This window comes from Molothrus aeneus, chromosome 2, assembly GCF_037042795.1.
Source record: "Molothrus aeneus isolate 106 chromosome 2, BPBGC_Maene_1.0, whole genome shotgun sequence".
Lineage (NCBI taxonomy): Eukaryota > Metazoa > Chordata > Aves > Passeriformes > Icteridae > Molothrus > Molothrus aeneus.
This window is the reverse complement of record NC_089647.1, coordinates 87,390,259-87,407,262: the sequence shown is the minus strand read 5'-3', so window position 1 is coordinate 87,407,262 and position 17,004 is coordinate 87,390,259. Positions and strand designations below refer to the sequence as shown.

General features: G+C 38.7%; 1 protein-coding gene across 1 annotated transcript; it reads right to left on the bottom strand.

Annotated features, from left to right (window-relative positions):
• Positions 1-380: 380 nt before the first annotated feature.
• LOC136571243 (interleukin-1 receptor-like 2) lies at positions 381-12,557 on the bottom strand. Its single transcript, XM_066571585.1, has 11 exons — positions 12,510-12,557; positions 10,374-10,443; positions 7,657-7,900; positions 7,171-7,357; positions 6,237-6,399; positions 5,893-5,958; positions 5,228-5,348; positions 3,520-3,668; positions 3,086-3,229; positions 1,558-1,719; positions 381-1,058 (listed from the first exon to the last, which is right to left on the bottom strand). The coding sequence occupies exons 1-11, from the start codon at positions 12,555-12,557 to the stop codon at positions 667-669; spliced, it is 1,746 nt and encodes a 581-aa protein (XP_066427682.1). The 3' UTR covers positions 381-666.
• Positions 12,558-17,004: the final 4,447 nt, after the last annotated feature.

The following is a 17,004-nucleotide window of genomic DNA, read 5'->3' as shown; positions in this document are numbered from 1 at the left end:
ACAAGAGACTAAGTTTCAAAAGTAAACATACACCAGATATTACAGAATTGTTCAGCACTCTAAAAATCCACAAATTTCATTCCCTTCCATTTGCTGAACACATTTAGTACCAACTGTTCAGCAGAAACACATTTAGTGTTGTGATGAGTTTTAATATATGCTATGTCATGTATTTCCCCAACCCTTTCAAGAAGCAAGGGTAAGGTCTGTTGCTCAGGAGACAAAGCTTGCACAGAGCAGATTCTTGCAGCAATAAGGAAATGAGACAATCATGGAGAGGCAACAAGAATTGGAACAGAATGACAAAGAGAATGCTGATGATAGAAATAGACTTTTAATTTTATCAACTGCAGTTTTGATTTTTAAAAAATGGACTTCACAGCTGTTTATTCATACAAATTTATGTGGACCACGGCTACTTAATAACCTATCATCATCACCCTGTTTACTTATAATACTTAATGGAGACTAAGACAATCAATTGTGGCACTATCCAAACCCAGAAGTAACAAAGTTGCACAGAGTTTTTTCCTTTAGGGTGTAATTTATGGAAGAGATGAGCAGTTTCTACTCCTCAAAGAAAACATCCACTTTGTAGTATAAAGAATATGCAAGAAACATCCCAATTCAGAATTACCTTCTTAGTATTATTTAAATAAGTGCTTCTTAACTTTCCTTTGCTGCAGAACTGTTTGATGTTAGGGGAAAGGAATACACTTCAGAATAAGATCCCTTTTTCCTGGGTGGCATTTGATAACGCACATTTTTCCAGAATCTTGTGTTTGCTGAACAAGATTTCTCTGAGAAGTCCCCTTTCCATTGAATAGCTCCATGTTTTTGCTTAATGTATCTGATTGATTCTGGCATGCTGGTATAGTCCTGTATTTCACCCATTTCTATAAGAATCACTTGGATCCCATCACGGATGAGAGCATTATACATAGCTAGTTGTTGCTCAGAGGTGTCTTCCAACAGGCAGCACCTGGATGTTTCTGATCCCAAAATAATCATCAGTCTTCTGCTTTGCTTAAGAGTTTCATCAGCAACACTGACCACAGCTGTAAGTGATGAAGGAACAATCAAAGCTTGCACAGAAACTTTACAACTGGTGTAAAATAGTTCTTTATTTTAAAATTGCAAACATGTGAAGCTGTGGCTAGCTCAGAGCAGTGATTGCTTTAAGATCTTCACACTCACAGTCATGATTCATGATCCATTGCATGACATAACTTCTAAAAAAATTGTTTTCTTCATCCCTCAGGAGAATTTATTGTTCAAAAAAACTCAACCATATTATTAATGCTATCAAGTCCTCATTTGTTCATCACTAAGAAAGTGCAGACCCTCATAACATCAGAACAGAATTTTCTGTTATGAAAAAAAGTTATGAAAAAAAAAGGAAAAAGAAAAAATTTTCATTGGGCAAATTGTCCATTAAAACTAAATAAATACAGTTTTCTTTTCCAAAAAATGCGTGTTTCAATTGCACAGATAAACTTATAACCTGAGAACAATGTTTCAAAAGGCAACCTGTTAACTCTGCTAATTAAAGCATACCTTCTCCTGGTAAATCATCCCTTCCTAATATGAAAAGGTGATATCCACATTGTTTTTCTAAAACATCTGGGAGCATCCTATGAACAAAGGTTTCCAGACAACATATACTTCTTCCTTCACTGCTTTTTGTGTACAGGACATATGCATCGTAGATTTTCCCATCTAAAAGAAACACAAACATTTCTATTAAAAAAGTAAAAGTCAGAAAAATGTCTTTATTGCAAAGTTCCATTTTTGGACTGTTTAGAAATAGTAATGTGGGGCTGATTTCACCTTTCTGACAGAATCACCTCACAGAAGTAAAATGATCTATGAATCAAAATAAAGATGACCAGCCAGAGCATCTGACTTCCTTTCCCATCCTGGGGATGAAAATCACCAAATGAGCTGGGTGCAGGACCTGCAGGAAGGAGCTCCCAATCCTAGAGGTGCCAGGACATTAAGGAAGTACCCTCTCACAGGACTTTCTTCACCACCTCTCCTGAAGGAAACTTAACGAGCAGTTATCTCCACTTCTGACTAACCACAAGAAGGTGGGAAAATGGCAATTCTTTCTTGTAATAATCCTGAGAGGGCTTTTCTCAGGTAGAAGAAAAGCCCAGAAGGCTTCTGAAGGTTTGCTTAGCAAGCTGGACTGAAAGAACCAAGCCAAAATCAGACCTAGCTCAACAAGTTAAAAACTTTGATATTTTTTTTATTTTAATTAAAACTCTATTACGGTATTATAGTAAAACTGAATTTTTAACCAGGAGTTGAAATTATTTTCCTGTGAAAACATTTAGCACAGCCATGAGTAAACATTAACTACCTTAATGTATGTAATCCCTTCACTTTCAAGCCATGGGGAACTTCAGACAGTCTGATGCTGAGAACTGACATGAAATATATCTGTGATGTTGTGCTGATTTCAAATTTTTCACACCTGTCCAATATATCTGCCTACAGTGCATTAAACTAAAACACATTAGAAGAATCCCAGAACACAGAACTAGCAGCAAATTTTTTCTTTGATATGTCAACACCATAATTGACAGGATTTAGAAGGAAAGTGAAGGTAACAGACAAATTGCAAAATGGAAAAAAAAAGACCAATAAAATTAATATCTGACAAATGAGTCTGATTTTCAAAATAAATATTTTAGGCACGTCTTTAAACATCCAGTTTACAGGATGTAGCTCTGCTGACACCTATTGTTCATCATCAGAGTGACCATAAATCTACATGTAAAGAAACTACAGAAAAGCAAAAAACAATATGCTCATTTTGGAAAAACCTACAGTTCTTTTGGCCTATCTCACTATGATTGCCTTCAATATTACACAGTTTTTATTAATTTAAGAAAAATTATATATTTTACCCATATGACTGGAAAAATCCTGCACAAAATGTCTTTGTGCATATCTGAAAATTCTTTATGGAAGTTCTACGTACATTGTACTAAATAATCCCATTATTTCTCAGAAGTAAAGGCAAGAGAAAAAAATCAATAGGCTAATTACACTTACATGCCTGGTCACATTCACATACCTTCCTTACTTGTAAGGGCACAGACAGAAGTACGGTACCAAAGTACCAAATCAATCTTGAAAATCTTGTAGATTATTAAAGTAATAAATGTTAAAATTAACAAAGAGACAAGCCCTCCAGTCAGCCATCGTCGTATGTCAGGAACTGCACAAAAATATAAGAAATTTGTTTTAAATGTTGATTTGTTCAAATCTGATCTTCCATATAAATTCAATACAAATTTGAATATTACATTTTTCATTCCTATTCACCTTGTTTTTTAAATAATGATAAATACAATGCTATAGTGATTTCTTCCCTATGCACAGGCACATGCATACTGCAAACTGTAATACATCTGTTTTCTTTCAACATGATATGCGAGAATTTGGTATCAAAACACCTTCTGGGGAAGTACAGATAATCACAGGCCTCAAAATAATAGTATTTTTTACCTCTGTGTTTTAATATAATATAGGATGCAACTTGCCCAAAGGCATTTGAAGCTTGACAGACAAAAGGCTGTTCATAGTCTTCACTGCTTACTTCTGAAATTATCAGCTTCACAGAATGCATAGGGCGCCCGTCGTAAGAAGTTTCTCCCCTGTCCAGAAGGTGACAAATAGAACCATAAAACCACAGCCCATTCAGGAATGGCTTCATCTCTAACATCTGCAGCACAACAGTGGTTATTTCCTTCTGCAAATGTCAACCACACTTCCCAACAGATGAACAATTACATCATATGAAAGAAACCCAAGCAGTCAGACCTCTCCTGGTACTGACATTAAGCATGTGCATTGGAAAGCATCAAGACATCAAGACGTTATCTTATCTGCAGCTGTGTTTCCCCAATGGAACATAAGGTTTCTATAGTTGGAAGCTCAAAAATATGCCTTACAAACCTAAATAAACTCTTGTTATGGGCTTGCCAATCCCTGTGAGAGTAGATGGACATAGATATTTCACAATGGGATATGACATTCAGGGAATGAATGAATCAACATCACTAATGCAAGTGACCAAAGATAACCATGTAAGTGTTAGGAAGTACAAAAAATAACAATGCTTTTGCAATATCAGTTCAGAGACCATGTGTCACTGCTTTATGGCCCAATTGTTTATGGCACTATAATTCTTTATGACAGTATAATATATTACTTTTGCATAGTGTTTTCTCTTGGTGAGCACCCAAATAAGTCAGCATTTTGTTTCGCCCTTTGTTTTATGATGAAAACTTATTTCTTGCAACTATATTCTTACTTTGCAGACATCATTCTCTTTGCTGCATTGGTTTTTTAGTCCTAGATAGTGCTCCAGAATTTACAAAAATTATCACTTTTTTTTTACAGTGCCACCGTTAGAGCTGACAAAAAAACCTGAAATCTTTAGTTCAAAACCTGTAATGTCTAAGAAAATTTCAGATTGCCTCTTGCTCCAATTTGAGTTGGTTTTTCCAGTCAGGTATAATTTCTCTTCTTCTAATTCCATTTGACCTGCTTTTCACCATGACCTTATCTCCCACTTGCCCTTCACATGCTTTACTCAGTCCAAGTCCTCCCAAAACCCAGCTCATCACTGGAATTCTGTCTCCCTTTTCTCCTCTAACCCCTAAGCTTCAGTACAAATGCCCTCAATAAAGTCTTCCATTATCTCTTCAGTTTCTCTCAGTTAAATTTCTCTAACTTAATGCCCTTAAACCTAGAAATCTTGATTTTTTCCTGTATAGCACAGATTTGTCCTCTTGAAACCTTTCAGGGAGGCAGATGTGGAACACAGAAGAAAGAGACAGTCTGAAGATCATGCACCTGAACATGCCTGATTTGACCAAAAGAGGTCTCTGCCAGGCCAGAGCTTGCTCAAAAGAAACTGTATTACAATTATGGCACTGTCACAAAACACGTTTTCCCAACACTGGAAATTCAGACTGATTTTTTACAATGAGCAAGAAACATACAATCACATGTGAAGTTCATGTGTCTACTGTGTTTAAAGTTTCTATTTCAAAGCAAGAAGTATATTAGAGAAGGCAAGCATTAGAGTTTTTAAGAAGAATGCTGTTTAAAGCAAGGGAAAAATGTTGCTAAATATTTTAATGTCAAAGGGAGAAAGTTCCACTTTGGTTGCCAACACATATATTTTCTAATCTGAAAAGATACTTACTCATAGGGACTTGCAAAAATTCTGCTCATGTGAAATACATCAATATACACACCGTGTCCTGTCCAGTACACCTCATACCCATCAGCACCTGTGGTGTTGCAATCCACAGCGACCTGTGAGCCTATAAAATTATGTTACAAAGTAAAGAGTTAATTTCCATGACCTAATTAAAGTCTACACAATCCTGTTCTCAGATTCACACATGCACACCAGCTAAGGATGACACTACACCCTTTCAAAAAAGTTACTCTAACAGAGGGTCTGTACTCTCAGTGATCCGCTGGTCCAGAAAGAGAATGGTAGGATGGAAGAATCCAGGAAGGAGATGCTCCTCTTGGGGCATCACCTTGCCTGCAGATTTGAGATGGATCTGTTCTTAGAATCATTTCCAGAGTGATGGAAAGCAACAGATGTGACAGATAATCACTTGGGTTCCTACAATTTTCCTTGCAGGTGAGAAATTTCTTTAGGACTTTGCAAGCAACATGCCTCGTTTCTTTCCCTCTCACCCCTCATTCCTCCTTTGGGAGATAAACAGAGAGAAACTGACCACTGAAGTAGTTTTTTCATAAAATAAAAACAAGAAAGCACAGAATAGGACACTTCTTGAGAATACATTTTAACTAGGATACAAATTCATATTTTCTCTAGAGAAAACTACTTACCGAGTTCCACTTCAATGGAGTTGTTTCTTGGGTAAGTAATTTCTGGAGGCTTTTTTGGTGGGGTCACTAAGCAAAAGAAAGAAAGTGCTTTTCAGAAAACCGGGGGCAGTTGCAGTCTGCTTTATGCTCTATAATGCAAGTACAACCTAAAAACACCCCTTGTACTAAAGACAAGGTTGTCAGCCATTTTATAACAAAGTATGACTCTGTACCAAAAGTACCATATCTCAGGTAGTCATTACTGCACATTTAGGTGAAAAACAGAAGTCCTAAGCATGTCCATCCACAAATTAGGTCTTTCCACTTTAGTTACGAGCACAAACACAGTGAAATTATTTACTTACCTTCTACAATCAGACTGATGTCTCGTGAAATATTATATTGTTTCCCATTGTAGGTATATGTTGTTTCACACGTATAGTTCCCTCCATCATGTACAGTTACATTGAAAATTATAAGGTCACTGTTTGAAAGGACAAACCTTTTTCCTTCCAGCAACTGGCAGTCCTAAAAGTGTGTAGAGAACTCTGTTAACTCACATCTCTGTATATTTCTATGGTTTGTCTCTCTTTGATACAATCTGAAGTTTCAATGGACCACAGCATAAGGATGGTTATGCAGAGGCTGAGGAAGAGTGAGGGCAGCAGAATATGAAGAAATGCATACTTCACTTCAGCTGAGATTTTAATTTAAAGATACCCCAGTTCATTCCCTTTGGAAAACAGCTTTTTATATTAGAGAAATAATAAATTAAAATGTGGGTTGTTAGTATTTGCAAAAGTATTCATCAGTGAAGCATCACCCAATAATTAGACTTTATTTTTTAAGGAGCCTCAATGCTACTGGTACCACATGGACTGCATGAGCCAGAGGCAGGAATCTGGCAGAAGGCACTACATTCTTGCAACAGAAAGAGCCTTTAAAAGAGCATGAACAACAAGAACTAGAATAATGGAATAGAACAGTATTGAGCACTTAATGGAAATGCCATAGTAAATCTGTTTCCACCCAAGGCCGTGTTTCCCTGGCAGGTGAACAGATGCCACCTGGTGGGTAGCGGGTCAGCATCACTCCCACACCTCAGCTGAAATTCTGCCCTGATAATCAAGAACACCTTTAAAAGACAGAAAGTCTTAATCTTCTTCCAATTTGTTTTAAAAGCATTTTTCTCCAACTTACAGTAAATCTTTAGTTCTTCTGTTCCAGTTCTCAAAGATCACTGATTTTTATTATAAATAATGGACAGCTATAAGACAGAATAAAATACTATATTCTCACCTTATACCAATGAACAGGATGAATATTCTTGTCTTTCCTGAAATAATCCAAGTGGGGACAAACAACTTTTGCAGAAGATGATGTGAATATCACCTCCTCTACAGCAAATTTTTCATTTAAGCATAAACCATCAATCCTTTCAAAAACTGTTACTTTTGTACACATTTTTTTGCAGCTTGTCAAATCCCTGCAATTAATAGAACACAATTAAATTAACCCATTTGACACATTTTGCAGGTCCAAAATGTATGGCATTCTGTTTGGAGAAGAAAAAATGTTTACAGATTCTTTAATAGATTTACTTTTGCTTACAAGGAAAAAAAATGCAAAACTAGATTTAATTTCCACAAACTAAAGTTATTTTTTGTAGATGCATTCCCTCTTCTTCATTACAATTTATCTTACCCACAAAATTTTACTTGCTTTTTAAAAGTTACTCACTTTGTAACTCATTTCTGTAAAAATATAATTTTTTCTAATTTTCACCTTATGACACATTCGTAATCTCCAGAATCTTCTAACGTGGCAGGAAGAAACCAAATTAGATTCTTCTGCTGATGAACTCTAGACAGTTTGTCTCTAGACACAGCTCTCTTGTTACCAACTTTATACCATGTTAAATTGTAGTCTCCACTTTTCAAACTCTTTTCCAGTGAACACTTAATAGCAAGAGGCTGCCCATCAGGCACAAGACTCTGCTTCAACATCACATCATAGGCTTCACATTTCTCTAAAGGAAAGAGATAAGCATTAAAGAAAAACTCAAACACTCTACAAAAATATACTGAACTCATTTCCTGATTATAAATTACAAACCTCATTGGAGTTTTCACCTCCATTCTCAAGTCAACTACTAAAAATATAATTTTAATCCCTTATCTTTACAGCTGAGAGTACTACTCAGTAGTTTACAGATATAGTTATGCCACTAAAATGAAATGCTGTTTTTTGAATGCAATCTTCACTCAGTAGAAAGCCTTTGTAGCAGAGTTGTCATTTGCATGTTTTATTTCAGATGCAAATTGCTAAAGTACTTGTGTTTCTCCAGTCTGTTCTGTGGGCATGTACACAAACACAAACATGCGCACAAATTTCACATTTAATGTCTTTATTTTTTAACTTTACTTAACTGTAGTTAAGACAGACTATGCTTTTGATATTTAAATGTCCTAAGAGGACACAGAAGTTAAAGATTGTGTTGTAAAAATATTAGGTTTGCCATGGGAATTTCAACTGACCCTTCATTTTATGAGCATTTAGAGAGGAGTCATTACAATCACCAATGAGCTCATTTTCTTTACTTCTGACACAGACTCATGCAGAAAAGGAGCAAACCAAGAGTTTTGTTTGGGCTTTTTTTTTTTCTTTTTTGCAATATAACAAAAAAGGCACCAGCTCTGGATACCATGGTCATGTTCCTAAGTCAGTAATACATTTATTGAAACTTCCTCACTTTGTTATTTTATAAGAATTGCCACAGAGAGTCATGCAAGTGTCTTTTTAGCCCAAAATCCTGTCTCTGATAACCACCAGTGGCAAAGGTGCAGACCAGAAGGGGACATAATAAATAAAATACTGCTCTGATTTCAGTCCCTTTACGTTCTGCATGCAAAACCATTCACTGGATTTTATAAATTCTCTGAGTATCATGCATTTCTTGTTAAGAGAAATGGTAAAATTCCTCTTATCTGCCTATTCTATGATATTTACATTTTTATAGACGTTCATCCCATCTTGCTTCTGTCTCTTTACCTCAGAATCCTCCTTCACTTGGGGACTTCTCATATGGAAGCCATCCCATATCAGACAACATTGTCACTCATCTCTCCACCTCTTCTGATACCATCTTTCTGAGATGTAACGACCAGAACTGCAGAGTTCAACTGGCACACATTCTCTGTGGGGTTAAAGTGTAGCACAATGAGGCTTTCTGTTCTCTGCTCTGCTGCTTTCCAAAAATTCTGGTTTTCTGGTCACCACTGATGACAGCATTAATGATTCCAGAGAGCATCCAGAGATATTAAAGCAGCATTTTCCCAAGTGGCTATTAATTAACTTGATGCTCACATCACATACATACAGCATACTTACTTCTGCTATATGTGCATGACCCTTTCATGCCCCTTCACATCCACTAGATTTTACTGACTGACATTCTATCACTAAATTCTTTGATATCCAGGCACCCTCTGCATAGCAAGCCATCAGTGTTAACCACCAAAGAATAATTTTGTGTCATCCACAGTTCTCATCACCTCACCACAGATCTTTTCCAAATTACTTATCTAAACATTGAATTACTCAGGTATCTGAGTTGAATGCCCCATAATAACTGTGGTGATTATGATACGCTGTGGCCACAGGAACTGAAAATGTTTTTCTGCCAATTAATGCTAATATTCTGTACCAGTGTAAGAGACACCAGCACATGCTAAAGACAGCTCAGCTGGAAAGCAGATCTGCAGAGAACATTGGGGTCCTGGTAGACCACAAGCTGATCATGAGCCACCAATGCTCCCTCATGGCAAAAGAAGGCTATCAGTGTCCTGGGACACTAGGACACATGAACACATGGACATTAGGACATGCCAGATTTGAATTTACTGGAGAGAGTCCAGCACATAGCTACAAACATGACTAAGGGAGTGGAGCACCTCTCACTTGAGTAGAGGATGAAAGAGCAGGAACTGCTCAGCGTAGAGAAGATCTGAGGAGTGTGTGGGTGGATCTTATCACTGTGTGTAAATACCTGATGGGAAGGAATGCAGAACAAAGAGAGAGACTTTTGCCAGCCTTGCTCACTGCCACGACAAGAGGTAATGAGCACAAATTGAAACATAAAACATTCCATCTGAACACAAAAAAACAACCCTTTTTTATTGTAAGGGTGATCAAACAGTGGAACAAGATGCCCAATGAAGTTGTGGAGTTTCCATTTGCAGAGGTTTTCAAAATCTTGACCCTGTAAAGTTATATGTCAAGAGCTCCTTTCCAACCTAAATGATTGTTATAAGTTAGAACATTAAATACCACATATTATGTTTTATAGGTTCCTGCTCTAGGCACAATTTAAAAGAACCCATTGGCATGCATGTAAATTTCACTATTATGGCCACTTCCACAGAAAGTTAGTATTACTTGTGTGAAAAAAAGTTCCACTAAAAGTTCAGAACAAGACTTCCCATAGCCACTAACAGACTTACTTGCAATAATTAAGGACAGAAATGCTGTTGCAATGTTATATGAAAACAGTGTTTTTGCTGTCATGTTTCCCTGCTGAAATGGAAAGAAAACTTTCAGTTAGTGGTTTCCAATATGAACTTCCACAATTTAAAGTAAACATCTGCATTACATAATTAATATAGGAATTACACAGTTTAAAGAGGACACATGAAATACAGGAATTGTCTTTAACTTGTTTTGAGCCTGTCACCTGCTTGTTTTACCTGACAGCTCCTAAAAAAGAGTGAACATCTCCTATTTCAGCTTGTCAAGCACTTGGGTTTTTTTACATCTCTAGTACACACCTCCCCTTAGTGCTTAGGAAAGCACTTCTTTCCTAAGCTACAGTCATAGATTCTCTAACTCTCACTTAGATGGAATCTGATTTCATAAGTCTGACTTTTTCCCACCCACTTCTGTACTGCATCCAGTTATGCTATAGCCTGTCTGAGATGGGGAGGACAGGACATAACTTGCATACAGTCTTCAAAACATAAGTGCACTATGGATTTATGAACAAAGACAATTATTGATATTTTTTCCGTATTTTTTTCCTAATGATTTCTAACCCTATCTTTGTTCTTTGAGTACTACTGAGTATTGATCTGATATTTCCATAGGCCTATAGTAAAATTTCAAGATCTCATCACTGGGTACTAAGAATCAGGCAAACTCAGTCAGCTGTTGAGCACATGATGTTAGGATTTTGGCCATATGTTTTAATTTTAAATTTTTCTTTTATTTCTCTACAACAATTTTCTTCTGCTATTATTACCCAGTCATTTACTATTGTGACATCTTTGTGCCATTCTTTGCAATTTACACCTCCACGTTCCAGCCTGAATAGCTTTGTATTGTTGGCAAATTCTGCCACTGAAACAGATTCCCTCTGTCTAGATCATCAAAATACATGCTGAAGAGTTGTTTGGGACTCCAGTAGTGATGTTTCTTCACCTAAAATCTAGGCATTTATCTTTTACATGTTTATTTATATATTTGAGAATGATTGTCAGGACTATTTAGCAGTCCTCTGATCCCTAACACATTTGGAGAAGTATCTTTTAGCTGCATGCCTCTGGCAAGCTCCTGCTTAACTTGACCTGCTTTACTGTTTTTGTTTCTATGCAGCCTACCACAGAGCTTCACAGCAGAGTGAGAGGACAAATGCAACGATTCCAACTGAAGTATGAGCAGGAGCACCCAATCCTGTCATGACAAACATTTTTCTCATCATCACTTTCTATAAGAGTCGAAGATGATGCTTCCGGCTGCTGTGTCCCACTTCAGCAGACTGACTCACAAGTGTGCCATCTATTGAGTCATCCACACTGCTTCCTGCAGTGCCTGCTTCCCTTCTTCCCTTTCTCTTTCCTCCTCCCTCTTAGCAAATCTCCACTCAAATTACCAGGCAGGTCTTTTCTTGCCTAGCTCTAAGATGGGATGAGTCCCTGAAAGAATCCTGACACAAAACATTAAAATCTCAGGAGGCAGGTTATATGAGTTCGTACAAAAGCTACAACTTTTACTATTATTCATGATGCACAGAATCTCTTAAAATTTATCATTTTTTATTTTAAAGAAGAGGAAAATATTGTAACATATAATTTAAAGATAAAACAGGATTGAATAGACTCCACTTATGAGCAGGTGTTTCCTTTATGACTTCTCTGAATCACTGCTTTTTCACGAACTCTGCTCTCTTACAAAATTACCTTGCTCTTGTTCTAGTGGTCTGTCTCACAAGAGCTCTCTCAAAAAGTTTTTTGCCCCACCAGTAGATTTAGCAGATGCAGAAGTAGTATTTTACCAAATCCTGAAAGAAAGTCTTGCACAATCCTGCTTGTCTATAATTTCAATGTTCTTTCTATTTAAATTTATAATTTGCCCTTTTGTCAACATAGAAGACTTGCAAACGTATATACAGCCTTGTGCAAGACCATACACACTACTTTGAGGAGATTCCCTCATCTCTCACTTTCCCGGATAAAAAATTTCCATTTCTATGGAAAGTAGACACGATAGTAAAATTAGGCTCTTCTCTGTGCATGCATTCACATAAATAAGGATGAAAATAAAATACACACAACTGCAGAACCAATTGCAAATGTTTTTCCTACCCCATTCTGCCATGATAAACAGTTAAATTTCTCCCTTTCCCCAGCCATTCTGTCCACATCTTGAGCACTCAATCGACCTGTGGAGCTTTTCATTCACAACAGACTTCAGCCCAGATTTCCCAAAGGGGAAAAAATTTCAGGTATGCAAAGCCGTGTCCATAAAGTTTCACTCTGAAAGGAAATATTTTTATCAATTGCAGTTAAAAAAGTCATTACAACCACCCCCCCCAAAAAAACCCCCATCAATTGTCTTCAATGATATGTGCACCTGAATTACAATCACAGCATAGATGATGGCCTGTAGGCATAATTTTCATTAAAATTTCTCATTAAATTGGCATAATCACCTTTGAATCTGCTTTTTAGTCCTTTCAAAGTTGATCTACTCAATTGAAAAAAGAAGTCTCCCTAAAACTTCAAAGGATCACAGGTTTCAGTGATTCTGGCAAACTTGCGGCAGGTTTATTTGAATCTCATTCAAAAGCACAAACTGATTCAAACATGTAACAGTCCTCAGAACTGAGAGAACCAACCAAAAGTCAGAGTATCACACTATTTCTGGTATATAAACCTAGGAATATTTTAAATCATAAAAAATTAGTATGAACTACCTTAAATGCGCCTATTAACTGCAAGGTACACCATGCCTCTTCTAAAGAGATGAATCAAGTCTCTCACTTTTGATCACGAAAGAAATGATGACAGCAAACACATGCATTTCTTCACTGGACATACCCAGTCAAAGTGGAAGAGCTGCGTTAGCCCCGTCAGGATGTAGTGACAGCACTGCGACTATGGTGCTTCTGTGAAACGCTGGCATCCCTCAGTGAGTACAGCAGGAAATCATTCTTTAATACGCTTCATTTAAATTGCGACGTGTTTCTGGAAGCTTCACAGCTTGGAAGGGGCTGTGGCTGCTGGGCGGTGCGGGGAGGCCGGCCCGGGCCGAGGGCTGCGGAGAACAGGCGCTCGCTCGCTTTGGGTCAGGATCCGAGCCGCGGTCAGGGCTGACCCTTTACAAGAGGTCTCACCCCTACTCCCAAAGTGTCCCCAGCCCCAGCTTCCCCAGCAGACAATACCTCGCTCCGAGCCACCTCCCAGCCCCAAAAGCGAGGCGTGGGAGCAAAGTGCGACCCCGGGCGCAGCAGTTCCATGGATGTGCTGCTCGGATCACCCCGGCCCGGCTGAGGCCGCCCGCCCCGTTACCGGAGCCACGGAGCGCAGCGCTCCCGGCCGCACCTCCCCGGCCTCGCCGCCCGGACCCGCGGCCGCCCCCGGCTCTCGGGGCCGGGCGAGACCCTGGGCCCCGTTACACCGAGGGCTCGCTGGGGCCGGGCCAGGGCCCGGGGAGTCCCCTACCTGGTCCTCGGGAGCGGGGCAGCCCCGCTGCCGCCTCCCAGAGAGCCCCGGCAGCCGAGGGAGCGCGGCGGCGCTGCCCCGGCACGGGCGGCTCCTCCCAGCGACGCCTCACCTTCCGCGCCCGCAAACCTGGCTGTCCCCAGAGCGGTGGGGTGGCCCTGGGACAGGGCAGGGCAGGGCCAGCCCCCGTCCCCTCCCTGCTCCGGGTCAGGTAAGCGGTGCTGGTTAAACGCAAGCTCCGAAAAACAAAGCGTTTGAGCAGCCACCCCAGCCCCTCGCTGCTGCGGGATGGGCTCAGCCTCCGCCGCAGGAAATCCTCCAAGACTGCAAGATCTGAGGTGACTGACTTTTGTTTGTTTGTTTGTTTTCAAAGTACGAACAGGTGCAAATCTCCCTAGTTGAAGAGACCGTGTCACTGGAAGAGGAAGAGCCCTTCAGGACTCCGTGGAGGTTGTTGGCAGGAGCATCTCGGGGACATCAGCTGATTTATTTGCTTATTCAGTAGGCGGTTTTGGCTGCTTGGTCTGACCTGCCCAGACTGACGCTGAGATATTTGGAAGTTGAACCTACAGGTTAGTCTCATATAGTCCCTAAGTTTTTATCTACAAACTTAACAGCTACTAAGTAGTCCTGGTATTTTACAGAGATCACTTAACTTCTGGCTGTTCTGGGAACGGTATGTTCTCTAGGTTCTGGCGATTCTTAGTTCTCTGTTTCACAACACAGCTAGAGCCGGAGTTTTTCTAAGCAGAAGTTCCTCAAACTATTTTGTTAATGTGGGCTATTTTAACACTGCACTGCCACTTACTTGTTGACTAACTACTAAACTAGATATTAAGGTAGGGGAAAGCTCTTTATTATGTTCTTCACAAAGCAGGCAACAATCATGAACTACAGAGCTATCAAGGTAGATGTTCTCATTGTTGTTAAAAATACATAATAACATTTGCGAAGCAAATTACAAGTATTCTACAAAAACTGTGGAGAATAATCCAGACATGTCCTGTCCCTTCCACCCCTTTTCATCCTGCTTTGGTACTTCTTTCATTTAATGTTCTGGTACTATTTTATTATTTATTATATTTATCAAATGGAAACGTTCAAACATCCTGCCCACTAGCTGCAGATAAGTGAAGGTGAAAGCTTATGCCCTGCCGTGGCCGCATAAACTGTCTCACATCAATCCAATGTATGTAGTGCTAGCTGGAGGCACATTGTAACACTTCCAAAGCTGTTGGGAGGTACACCGAAAATTAATTCATTCCTGACTTGGCAAACACAGAAGGATTTATACAGTCAGCTTGTTTCTCTTTGGTCACTACTTCTATCCATATTTAATATTGGAAATGTTTCTCATTAATTCTCAAACAGTGCAAGATTATGCAAGATTTTTAGTTTTTGTATTATTTTGCATGACCAGAAAACATCTGTGACCCATCAACAGTACCTGACAGCAGTTAGTCTGAAATTATGTCTTCTCAAGCATGCCTTGTGTGGTCATCAGGTCCTCCACACCAACTGACTTGAACTGCAAAAATCAGGGCAATACTTGCCCTGATTTTTTTAGGACAAGTGCCAATGACAAGCAAATGTAGTTGTTAGGTTTTTTTAAGGCAGTTATAAAATCCAGTAATCTCATGTTTTACCTGCACCTGGTAAATCATCCTTTCTATATGAGAAGAGTCATACCATGTCTCTAAGACAACTACAAGTATATTTAGGGCAAAACTGTGGTTTATAGCAACCATCATATTTTTTTTGGTTTGACTGACATATGAATTCATCCTATATTTTTCTGATCTGAAACTGAGCAGGGCAAATAAAAACTTAACAGAGTTTTAAAGTACTTTATGTAATTTTTTATACCATTTATACTTTAAGCTTTGTTGCACAAGGTAACTTTGATGAAGACATAAGGATTACCATTGTATGTACAAATCTTTTAAAGCTACAGGAATAAAAATATCAAGAAATGTAATTGCAGGTAATTATTTACATAACTTAAAGGTATCTATTTACATAAGTGTACACTTAAATCTGCATAAAACATATGTAATACATGATTTCAGAACAGAAAAATCTTCTATTGAGGACGAAATATTCAAGAACAGTATAATCTGCAGGGTATGCAAATATTTTGATTTAGAGGCATTAAGCTAGGACAGGAAAACTGGAAATTAGAAATATAAAAGTAATGTTGCAATGTTCGGTTGCATCACATTATTCTGTTGTTTTGTTTCAATATCCTTATTGCCTTCATTGTGGTAACCAGTTGTCATGGTGAGCAAAGAAAGTTGAACTTCATTGCAAAGCCAGAGCTGCAGGGCTGACTGGGAAGCCACCTAGCAAAAGATGGCAGCAGATGCTTGAAAAGGGAGAAGCCAAGGTGTGGCACTAGTTACTGCCGTGGAGGGAACTTGCCAGAGGATTAGCCACAGCCTTCATATCAATGTTTTCATTAGTCCTGGCCATACAAAAAAACCAGAAATTTTCCTATGTAATTTACTAATGGCACAGTAGTTAGAAAAGAAGCATGTGACCCTACAGCTTGGCTCATACTGATTTTTACCTATTTACTCCTCCTGCACTCAGAAATTACATCACTATTTTATTTTCTTTAATTTTAAACACAAAAATAACCATTTGTCATCCAGAATCACAGATTAAGGAGAATTGTGGTCAAGATTCCTATGATTCACCAGTACATTATATCTTTTAAATAAAATTTTAAAAAAATATACTAAATGCTGCCTTAAATCAGGTGAACTGTTTCCGGTAGAGTTAGAGAAGTAAAGGCACCTGCAATGCACTGATGCAAGTCATTATTATAGAGTCCAGTGAGAAAAGTGCTCAGAATCCATGAGATATTGGTTAAAATTGGGATTATTGGAGATAATCTGAGAAGGTAAAAGGAGATGATAGCACAGATAATCTCATGTCTCTTCCAATGCTGGGAACCCAGAGCTGTGCAGCCTCAGGCAGAGCTCTCATCAGCACATGCCGCATCATGCAAATCCTATCTGTGAGGACATTTGCCAGCACTGAAGGCTTTAGGGTTTTAAAAGGTGTCCTCAGAAGTAGAAAACTCTATTCATCATCTTCACTGGCACGAAAAAGGACAGTGTATGAAAACAGG

Coding starts and splice junctions, on each gene's coding strand:
- LOC136571243 (XM_066571585.1), bottom strand. CDS start 12,557: ATGGCTGGGGAAAGGGAGAAATTTAACTGTTTATCATGGCAGAATGGG. Junction 10,444..12,509: donor GTTTATCATGGCAGAATGGG/GTAGGAAAAACA, acceptor CCATTTCAGCAG/GGAAACATGACAGCAAAAAC. Junction 3,669..5,227: donor ATTTTTGCAAGTCCCTATGA/GTAAGTATCTTT, acceptor CCTTCTGGACAG/GGGAGAAACTTCTTACGACG.